Source organism: Bombus pyrosoma, linkage group LG13, assembly GCF_014825855.1.
Source record: "Bombus pyrosoma isolate SC7728 linkage group LG13, ASM1482585v1, whole genome shotgun sequence".
Lineage (NCBI taxonomy): Eukaryota > Metazoa > Arthropoda > Insecta > Hymenoptera > Apidae > Bombus > Bombus pyrosoma.
Genome location: NC_057782.1, coordinates 6,788,738 through 6,799,172, shown reverse-complemented (window position 1 = coordinate 6,799,172; position 10,435 = coordinate 6,788,738). Strand labels below are relative to the sequence as shown.

The following is a 10,435-nucleotide window of genomic DNA, read 5'->3' as shown; positions in this document are numbered from 1 at the left end:
GTGTCTTCATTATTCACGCTAATCTGCTTTTGCTTCGTACTCCTACCGCCACGATCTTGCCTTGTACCTTTTCAAGACTGAGACCTCTCTGTTAGTTTACAATTTATTGAAAATTATAGATACTAATCAAATTTACCATAATGCGTAAATCATTTTCATTCATTACGCCTACTTCGAAACTTTCTACAAATTATATCTGATTATAATACAAAAAATATAACATGAAATAAAGGAAGAAATTATGCATTTCAATATTTACATTTACGAAACTGCTGTTTAATTTTACGAAGAAGAAATTGAAATTGTTAACGTGTATTTCCAATTTTCTTCGCAACCCATGATAGAAACCCCATGGTGATCGCCCAAATTGTGATGAATTGTTTTCTTTCTTAACTGGCAATGCCGACAAACGTTGGGCCACAGGACCCCGACTGCGATAATCTTTCACCAATCTTCAGTCTTGATTGATCGTCATAATTCATTGTTGATCCGGACGAATAAATGACTGCGATAAAATTTCGAAGTCTTTTCCCTAGCTAGCATTTTTCGCGATAAAAAAGTACGATTTTAAAATATCGATACTTAAAATTCTTAAAAAATTAAAGTTTTGAAAAAGTTGTACATTGAATAAAGTACGAATAAAGTGACTGTTTGAAAATATATACTCTGAAAAATAAAATTTAAATTGGTATAAATCTTTTACAGGATATTTACTAATTTACAACTATGTATTCGTTCAATTCTCCCACATCATAGCATACAGTTCACTAAAAGTTATACATTTCCTGTAAAAATTCAGTTTTTATTACTTGACACTGAAATAAATACAACTCTATCATTGCTTACTAATTACTATGAATGCACAGTTTGAGGTACAGAGCTTATTATTGGTAAGCCAATAACCCTGAAATAAAATAATCTCGTGGATGCAAAGAAATTTAAATTTAAAAGCATTACACAAATTTTAAATTTTATATTAGGGTATTGAAAATCCACAAGGAAAATGATCTCCTCTTCTGAAAAGCAAACTGACCCATACCTAACAACAACAGATGCTTTCAGTTTGTCAAGTAACTATTACATAACTGAAAGGGAAACATGTATAGAATTACAAACGTAAGATTGTAAACTAAAATTCTACAAAAATTGCTTCATTTATGTCTAGGAACATGTATGCACATTAAAAGTTCTCTGTTACTAGTATACCATTAATGCATCAAACTCATACATTATAATATAAATGCACAACTTATATATATAATTTTTATTTGAGTTCATATCTTTACTGTGGTAAGTTTAATAAAACATTTTGACCTGGTGGTAAATAAGCTACTTGACGAGATCTAGACAGATTATGGGCTATATCTTCTGCAGCTTCGATTCTTCTAAGTTCAACTAAACCATCACCTGCTTCGCCAAGGGATTTTGCAATTAAGCTGGCAGCTTGAGCATCACCCTCTGCGCTAATGATAGCAGCTTTCTTGTGTTGTTCCGCTTTTTCTACTAAGAAACGGGCCTTCTCTGCGTCTTGCTGTGCTACTTGTTTCATTTCTACAGCCTGAGTAAATTCTTTTCCAAACGTTAAGTGTGTCTGAAATAAAGTAGATTGTGAGATTAAACAGAGTATACACATATTGGAAAACATAAATGATCATAACATACTTACAATAGAAATATCATCTAAAATTAATCCAAACTGAGAAGCTCTTTCTGTTAAATCTTCCCTAACTTTTTGAGAGACACTCTCCCTCTGCGTGATTAATTCTCCTGCATCAAATTGAGCAACTACTGCTTTTAAGACTTCATTGGTAATAGAGGGCAATACTCTTTCAGCATAATCTATACCAAGAACAGTATAGATTTTTGGCAAGGAGTCTGGTACAGGTCTGTAGAGAATACGAAGTGTGATGTTTACATTTTGTAGATCTTTACTTCCAGTAATTACAGGAATATTTCTTGGCATTGATCGAATGTCAAATATGATAGGTCTCTGAACCCAAGGAATAATGAAATGAGTTCCTTCCCCTACAACCTGTTTCTTTATTCCAGTAAATCTATCAAAAATAACAGCCCTGTGACCACCATCGACTGAAACAAACAATACACAAATATTATAAAATTTGTAACTTTGTAAAACTAAGAAAAAATTATAAAACTTATTAAACTTGTATTCGATAAACACATTGTTGCATAATAAAAGGAAAACCAACCATTGTACAAGGCATTATTAACAACAAGACCAGTTGCAGTCAAACCTAATCCAAACTGTCCTAAACGATTCCAAAACATAGCCATTTTTGATAACATATCTGAAACAAGAATAAGAATTCAATTGCAGAAAATAAATGGAGTGTGTTCTGATGCAACACTAATCAATATAGATACAGTTGTGGTTAAACAACTTTAACTACTTAACCTACAACGTAACAAGACCAAAATACGAATTCGCTCTAATAACATAACCAGAGACAATAATTTTCACAAAATTGTAAAGTTAAGCATATCAAAGAGTCACAAACATATAACGTGAATAAAATATTTAAAAGTATCGTATAAGACCAACCACATGCGGTCTCAACCGATTCTATATATAAGTAATAATGTGTGCAACTAACAATAGACAATGGTGCTATATTAACAAATAACTAATGTTTTTGATATTTACATAATTAATTCTTATATAATAAATGTTATCTTTCAAAAACGAACTTACGTTTCTCTTCGCGTTGCGTATACGTTGTCGGCGAAAGGAAGATGGAGTCCAACCATAATTTCAAATCGACAGTAGCGCCACTTACTAATAGGATTTCGGAGGTAATTTTAAAATATGTGCTCTTATTAATGGTACATGGAACAGTCATAATATATAATAACAGATAATCGCGTTATTTAAATAAATATATAGTGTATCAAATCATATGTTGTATCATTTAAATCTTATTTCCCATTTACTCTCTATTATATCGCAGTATATTGGAATAATTCATACATTTCTAAAACTTAAAGCTAACATCTAAATCTTGTACATTTATTGTAAAAATACGTAACAAATTATAGATACATTCAATATTTGTATATTTGTATTACTTCTGCATTGTGTTATAGTAAAAGCCGTACAATTCACATTAACACTATATGCCTACAAGCACAGACGAGGTACAGAAGTCATCTGTACAATAAGATATGACATGTTCTACATTTCTACTTTTAACACAAAATTTACTGATAACGTTATTATTATTAGTGAATATGTTTTACTTCATTCCAAAACTACATGGCACGATCTTTATCTCAGAATCTCTCCAAAACTAGTGTTCCACTTTACTAGATACTAAATACTAGATAATGTTGTTTCTACAGTATATTTGTGATACAGATGTATACATTTTTTTGCCAGTGAACACGTGCCGAAAAATATAAAAATCGTGTATTATTTCTATTTTTGCAAAATTTGCAAAAAATAAACCGCCCCCGGGTGGGCTCGAACCACCAACCTTTCGGTTAACAGCCGAACGCGCTAGCCGATTGCGCCACGGAGGCCACGTGACAACTACTTTCTTAATGCTATTTTTCTTGTTCTTTCTAGACAATTGTAAATATAGAATATGAAAGAAATAAAACTTTATTTTTTCAATTTCAAATTATAAAATTTTATAAAAAAATTATTAAAAAAGTAATACTTCTTCAATATTTATAAAATGAATTTAGACATAATAATGAATTTTTTTTCCTTTACTAACATAATACATAATGATGATTACCATTATAAAGGTAAAGAATAACTAACCGAAGATTGCCCGGTATAAATCTTTATTCGTCTACTTTTTGTATCTACATGATCATTTTATATTAAGTTCTCTTGTTGGACAATGTACACCTACTGCTTTATATAATTTCCACTGAATACGTTTCATAAAATGGGAAATGTGATTAAATGATTTCATTTGATCTCTTTAAAGATGCGATACACTGTATATCTGTGAAATTTTGACTTCGTGCGTGTTATCCATATGACCGCACATGCCAGTTACTTGACCTTGAAGTGAGGTACCCATAAAAATTGTCACGCTGTCTGGTAGATAGTAAATTTGGAACGGTAGTAATTGAGATTCAATCGTCACAATCTCATAACCTTTGGTCAACCTGTTCGAAAAAGCACGAATATTATAATTATACTCAAATACCGTGTTATTCTGCAGAAATCATTCTGTGAGATTAAAATTTAAGTAACTGAGAATTTGTTGGAAAATTAATACTGAGGGAATTCACCTAATAACGTAGGAGTCAGAGTTCTTAGGTATCATAACACCTTTTTCTATATTCGTTTTGTCTATAACTTCATTATCTATGGTGACTGTCATGCCTCCATCGACAGGCATGATTTCCAATTCATGTTCACCTACATAAACCTTCAGAGCCAATACATTGTTTTGCACTGATTTCACGAAGATACTATACATTTGGTCTATATGATCACCAGACAGCAGAGTCCATTTGTCTCGTACGATGTACGGAATGATACCATTATCCAGATTAACAAGAACTCGAGGACGAATTGTGCAGAACCCTGTGAATAGTATAAAGATATTGATGACTATCTTATTAATGATTACTTGTTATAAGCAGCAAAATAACTTACTGAGTCCGCCTTTAACGTAATTATGTAACATTAAGAAAGAGAATTGTGCGTTATCCATCCATGGATTCCAAAGTGGATCACCAAATGGTAAATGGGCCAATTCGTAACTGTACGTCGGTGTAGCGAGGGCTACGTTTAGGAGAGATGTCGAATATGGGAATTCTAAGACAATCTTCGCGTTTCCGGGCTCCACATGATTCCAGGTATATTTCATATGCGAGAAGTAAGCAGCACGTAAAATATCTTGTGCCATATTTACGATCGATGTCAAATATAGAGGTACCTGTAATAAAGATCAAGTATATAATTAAACTACTACAATAGTACTAAATTGCAAATATTTACCTTCCTTAGCGTCATATTTACGGTGTACTTTCTCAAGGTCGAATGACGCAACGCTTCTTCAATACATTCTCTAGTCTTAGGAACAGTTGACCCCTTGGAGTAAAGCAAAGAATTCTGACTTTGTTTAGAGCACACACTATGCATGCTGTCATGGACGATATGATCTTTTTGGTCTTCTGACATTTCACCTTTCACGACTACTGTGACGTCCATGTCATCGCGTACACACTTATCATCTTTCGTTTGCCCCATGGTGATCGTCACTTTTGAATTAATTTCCTTTTCTTCATTAACTTTCCACGCACCTACTTTCCAGCCAATCATCGGATATTCTTTTTGTGCCTCGATACATATCTAAGAAAACACGTCAAATGTCTTTTTAACGAAAACGTTTTATGTATAGATCTTAAGACTTACGAACCTTCAGGTTTTTCTCTTCTGGCGCAATACGAGTGATCATAACTTTCATACTGTTGTTGAAGTGTCCCTGAGAAAATATAATGTTAACATTCATATCCCACTGTCTTACAGATTCATCAGTGGAGGCTGCTTTGACGTTCATATTTCCCCGAATATCGATTCTCTTGCTACTAATCAAAACCATTTTTTCATGATTGTGATCCAAATCTTGAAAACTAACTTTTCCGGTTAAGTCGATCTAAATAAACAGTAAAAAATTAGAATTAACAGAAGAAAGATTCGCGTATTGCATAAGTAAATCCACTTTTTTAACTTGCCATCGATGTAGGATAAGCGATACTTGGTTCACTTTTATACACAATTACGCAACTTCCTTCTTGTTTCGCAATTATATTGTTCATTATGTTATGATGAACTGCCATAACAGGTTTCATCCATGAACAGCCACTACGCAGAGAAAATAAGTTTTGATGCTACTCCTTCTCCTTGTTCGCTGTCATCCCTTAACTTTATACTTACATGGTGTTTTTATATTTGTCTGAGTACACTTCAACCCAGTGATTAACAGGGGAGATAGGAATGGTATCGTTGTCACAATGAAGTATCATCGAAAATCGAGTGCCGGTGTCCTTCGAGTCAAAGTTGCTCTCGTAAGTTTTCAAACTAGCACCAGTGGTGATAACTTCGTGATGACGGCAAGTGGAACACAATTTCTTCAATAGATCGTGCTGATCTCCTGTAAGGGTGACATAGTTCTTTCCGTGAAAGGATATTCCAACGACCGAGAATTCCGAAACAGGCAATCTTGCCAATGAAACTTTAAAACTCTTCGTGTCCTGATTGTAACCGATGGCTATATCACAAGGTAAAGTAACGTCTACAGACGACGTTTTACGAATAGAGTGCCAGGAATCAACGACAGGATTGTAAATCGACATCACGTATTCACCGTGCATCCATTGTTGATATTTGACTTTTGATTTCAAGATTAAATGATTTTTATTCTCGGAATATTCAACGCTTCCTCTGAGAGAGCTCAAAGATGGTACTTTGGAAGCCAAAACGGCTGGTACACCAAGATCGGTGACCATGTGCATTTCGAAATGACTATGGTACAGCACAGTTTGCCAGTTAATAACATTTAGGTACTCGGTAATGAGCTTGTTCCATTCCTTCAATTTATCAAGAAGTTTCAACGAATTACTCTCGTCAGAGTGAAGTATGAAAACAACATTGTCGTTCATTGTTAGAATCACGTTAACGTTTATATCTTTAATTGCCGGTATATCTTTGAATGCTCGATTCAATACATTCTTCACATTGTCATTTTTAATTACCTCTACGACTTTGTGCAGCACATTATGATTGATATGCTTTAAGATTTTGCTCATTCCATCTATGTTCCAGTGAACCTAAGACGTAGAAACAAAGTTGAATGATACTAAAAAGAACTTAAATAATATTTTTCATATATACAATAATATCGAATAGACTCACTCCCAATGTGGTCACAGGTTTATGAGCAACAGTTTCGACGTGTTCCACTGAACCAACGTACGGTAAACCAGTTAAATTGTCGAGAACTAAGGAAGCCATCACGCTCTCAGCGAATCCGTACTTTTTATCTACATAGTCAACGTGGATTTTGCTTGAAAGTGGTTGATTCAGGTTCCTTATGCGAATAAACTTCAATATTTTCTTAGCCATTTCTCGAATTTTCATCAGGCAAGGGTCTACCGAGTTGGCAAGTCCTTTAACGGTATCCACATAATAATTATACAGATGTTCGTCTTTTTCGTAAACCATTAACCAGTATATGTTCATAATACGCCCTAGATTAGGCTCTTGATTAACTTGGTGCATCAGTATATTAAAAGCAGCGATTCTCACTGCCGAGGGAAGGCTAACGTCACTAAGAACTGGCCAGAGTATATCGTTTATATAATTTCTATGCACGTTTATGTTTTTCAGGATCCAAATAGCTTGCACTCGAATGTTGTGTGGCTTTTCGGAAACAACCTCTTCACCTTTGATGATAGGCTCCAGATGTTTCAAAACATGTTTCGATCGAACGTTCTTCATAGCCATCATGTATACCATCTTCATGTGAAACATCGGCTCATCTGTAACATTTGTTATCAATCATATTGAAGAATGCAAGGGCTTAAGAACTAAGAAATTAATTTAAAAAAAGAAAGAAAAAGTGATAGAAATTCCATACTCCTAACATGATCCATGAAATGCTTCAAGTATCTCTCCATAAGAGGATCGACAACTTCGGTTTGTTCTTTCTTGAAGGTCTTATGAATCAATGTGGCAAAGCAGAATATGCCAGCTTCCCTTACGCTCGGAGAAACGAATTCGCCTAAGTTAAGGAGTTCTTCCATCTGTAAAAGCAGTTCCTTCGATGGAACTTTTACGTGCATCGGAAGATTGGCAAGCATCGTGACGGCAACCCAATTCGGTACACTCTTTGCACGGACTACATTTCGCGTGAAAAGGCACGCAGCAGGAGTTCCTACATGTGGCACTATTGTGAGGAAAATATTTCTGAAAAGGCATGAAAAAATTGGTGTGAAGATATATTACATAGTTATTTTTCAATCACAGTTAAATATCGGTTTACTCACCTCACTGCTTCCACTTTGTCATCTTTGATATCCTCAATTTCGCTAAACAATTTGTTCAAAGATGCAACGTTCATGTACTTCATAATGTGTAAAATTCTGTTGATCGTTTGGTCGTGCTTCCAATCTATTTGTTTCTTATCGACGTTATTTTCCTTCAGGTAACCAGCAACCTCGTCCAACATTTTCTTTGCTTTAACCACAAGTTCATCGAGTTTAACAACGTGCCGGTGACCAGTTACGTCTATATCAGCTTCAGGAACGTATGGAGTTTTAGGTTCATCGTAGATGACCTTCTCGATAGGCGAAACAATTAAGTGTTTGGAGCCCATTAATTGAATGTCAGATACGGGAACGACCTTTTCGAGGAACAAAGTTTGGCTGCAAAAACAGATATTGTTCTTAAATAAAACTTCAGCGAAGTGTTTATACGTTTCTGGAATTGTAATAATATGTTATCACTCTCAAATTACTTGGTCAAAAGATAATGAGCTTCTGATGCAGCCAGCCATGGGAAGTAGTTAATCACTGCATGTCCAATCAGTTTTTTAATAAGGATTTCATTATCGTGATTATCTATTACGAAAACGCGTCTGCTGGAAGTGCTCATGTCGTTCTATGTAACAATATAGGAACGAAAATTATGAAATTGAAATTTTAGTATAGAAGAAATGATAGGAAAGATCGACTGTTCTTAATACCCTTTCATGTATTTGACATTCGTGGCATTCAACATGATTAAACTCGTGGTATTTGAAGTGAGAACAGTTCATGGATTCGTAGAACTTTGTAACTATGAGCTCTTTGCCAGATGTTGCTTGCATTTCGTTCATTGGCTGTACGTTATATGCCACTTCGCAATTGCCATGAATGGTAACCTAGTGGTAACAACCAAAGAGAACATTAACCAAAACCCAAGGATGTTCCCATCAGTCGTTACCTACCTCCTGAGATATAAAACTATGTGCTTTTATTGGGCTTTGAACACGCATCTGATCCAAGTCCAATTGAAGCATAGAGACGATACCCTTCTTCACGTTCTTCGACCATCCTGGCTCATCTTCAGCGAATTTCACGCCTTCAAGCTATGATAATACAAATAAGTTTCATTTCATTCGTTATTGGAATGCTTGTCGCTTTTCTAAATTACTTCTTTATCTTCTTATAACTTACGTGCCCATTTTCCTCATAGATAACGAGGAAAGGATTCAACAGCGCTTTAGCAGCGTCGATCGGTAACATATGGCTTACAGACTCGTAATGTTTCATCGGCCCATTGTACAACCCATGTTTCATATCACTCAAAGTAACGTAAAAGGTATTCTTTGAGTTTGGATTGGTAACATCGTGGTGCACCTGAAGGAGGCATTCGATATTAAAGTCGGATGCGAATGGAGCCGGGTCGATGATTCCAGCTTTCACGTCAGCATGGTATTTGTAAGTCACAATTTTTCCATGGGGGAAAGGTGCTGCAATAATGTTTGATAAGATTATGCTTATAACTGTGTCTTGAAATTGTCATGCGATTCGCAATTTCAAGTCCAAAACTTCTCTGCATGAAGAGTTCGGTCGACTCGGTTCACTTTATTTCCATTCAACGTACCTTGAACGGCAAACGCCGTAGCCAAGATCGCCAATAATGCTGAAAAATAAGAAATTTGTGTAATATTTCAAGTTATTGATAACGTTCGAAAATATATGAGAACAAAACATGTAAACCCCTCTTTGCTCTTTCCTTATTACTTACCGATTAGGGTATCCATTATAGTATGACCCATGCAACAAGACTGGTATTGCCGCTGCATCGCTTTCTCCTTTTATAAGGCGAAAAATCTGCAAATCCCGGTGGAATAAGAAAATGCGAATACAATGATAACCCCTCCCGAAAGGGTGTTATGAACTGGCTGTGCCGGTGTAATCAATGCACAAGATAACCCGTTCGGACATCGTCACCAGTTACTTTTGCTACGTGAATAATTTTTAAGAATATCACCTAAATTAGCTAGAACCTGGTCCATAGTTTTTACGTTAATTGAGCATTTCATAGAAATATGTCTTTTTAATCTCCTTCTATCCTTTCACGAAACAAATACGTATAAACAAAATCAAATAAAACCTTATCAGCTATTTTGTCGAAAAGTATCGCAGATATGGATTGAAAACTTGTTCTTAATTAAATGGGACTGAAAGATTAATTAATATTTTTGGGTTAGTATCAGGGGATAAACGAGTCCCTTTATTCTCTCTTCTTCTTTTTCCCTAGTATCGAAATAAAATTTAAGTGAGAAATTCTTTTCATTTTACATAATTAGAGAATTGCGGTGAAGAATATTTTTGTCAAAAAAAGAAACATTGACAAAGCATCAAGAATAAATGTATTCTGGATTAAGAGGTATTTTATTAA

At 34.8% G+C, this 10,435-nt stretch overlaps 2 protein-coding genes and 1 non-coding gene across 5 annotated transcripts; all 3 read right to left on the bottom strand.

Moving 5' to 3' along the window:
* Positions 1-644: 644 nt before the first annotated feature.
* LOC122574419 (protein l(2)37Cc) lies at positions 645-2,775 on the bottom strand. 3 transcript variants are annotated; one of them, XM_043742015.1, is made up of 4 exons: positions 2,714-2,775; positions 2,211-2,309; positions 1,667-2,088; positions 645-1,591 (listed from the first exon to the last, which is right to left on the bottom strand). In XM_043742015.1, exons 2-4 carry the CDS (start codon positions 2,305-2,307, stop codon positions 1,283-1,285), a joined length of 828 nt encoding a protein of 275 aa, XP_043597950.1. In that variant the 5' UTR covers positions 2,308-2,309; positions 2,714-2,775; the 3' UTR covers positions 645-1,282. The 3 variants fall into 3 exon arrangements, with proteins under 3 accessions (XP_043597950.1, XP_043597949.1, XP_043597951.1); XM_043742014.1 differs by lacking the exon at positions 2,714-2,775 and adding an exon at positions 2,421-2,579; XM_043742016.1 differs by lacking the exon at positions 2,714-2,775 and adding an exon at positions 2,417-2,435.
* A 691-nt stretch (positions 2,776-3,466) lies between these two features.
* Positions 3,467-3,540, bottom strand: Trnan-guu. Its single transcript has one exon. It is a non-coding gene; the product is annotated as a tRNA-Asn (tRNA).
* A 253-nt stretch (positions 3,541-3,793) lies between these two features.
* Positions 3,794-9,794, bottom strand: LOC122574380 (vitellogenin-6-like). The gene is made up of 16 exons (XM_043741896.1): positions 9,779-9,794; positions 9,635-9,673; positions 9,205-9,500; positions 8,976-9,116; positions 8,733-8,909; positions 8,505-8,647; positions 8,035-8,412; positions 7,626-7,954; positions 6,902-7,527; positions 5,924-6,816; positions 5,722-5,851; positions 5,406-5,642; positions 4,985-5,338; positions 4,640-4,922; positions 4,270-4,567; positions 3,794-4,143 (listed from the first exon to the last, which is right to left on the bottom strand). The coding sequence occupies exons 1-16, from the start codon at positions 9,792-9,794 to the stop codon at positions 3,954-3,956; spliced, it is 4,530 nt and encodes a 1,509-aa protein (XP_043597831.1). The 3' UTR covers positions 3,794-3,953.
* Positions 9,795-10,435: the final 641 nt, after the last annotated feature.

Excerpts from the sequence above, each read along its gene's own strand:
- LOC122574419 (XM_043742014.1), bottom strand. The coding sequence starts at position 2,460 with ATGTTATTAGAGCGAATTCGTATTTTGGTCTTGTTACGTT. Across the intron at positions 2,089-2,210 it reads TAATAATGCCTTGTACAATG|TCGATGGTGGTCACAGGGCT; the intron begins GTTGGTTTTCCT and ends TGTTTGTTTCAG. Across the intron at positions 1,592-1,666 it reads TTTTAGATGATATTTCTATT|ACACACTTAACGTTTGGAAA; the intron begins GTAAGTATGTTA and ends ACTTTATTTCAG.
- LOC122574380 (XM_043741896.1), bottom strand. Across the intron at positions 4,923-4,984 it reads TAAATATGACGCTAAGGAAG|GTACCTCTATATTTGACATC; the intron begins GTAAATATTTGC and ends TCTTTATTACAG. Across the intron at positions 4,568-4,639 it reads TTACGTTAAAGGCGGACTCA|GGTTCTGCACAATTCGTCCT; the intron begins GTAAGTTATTTT and ends TACTATTCACAG.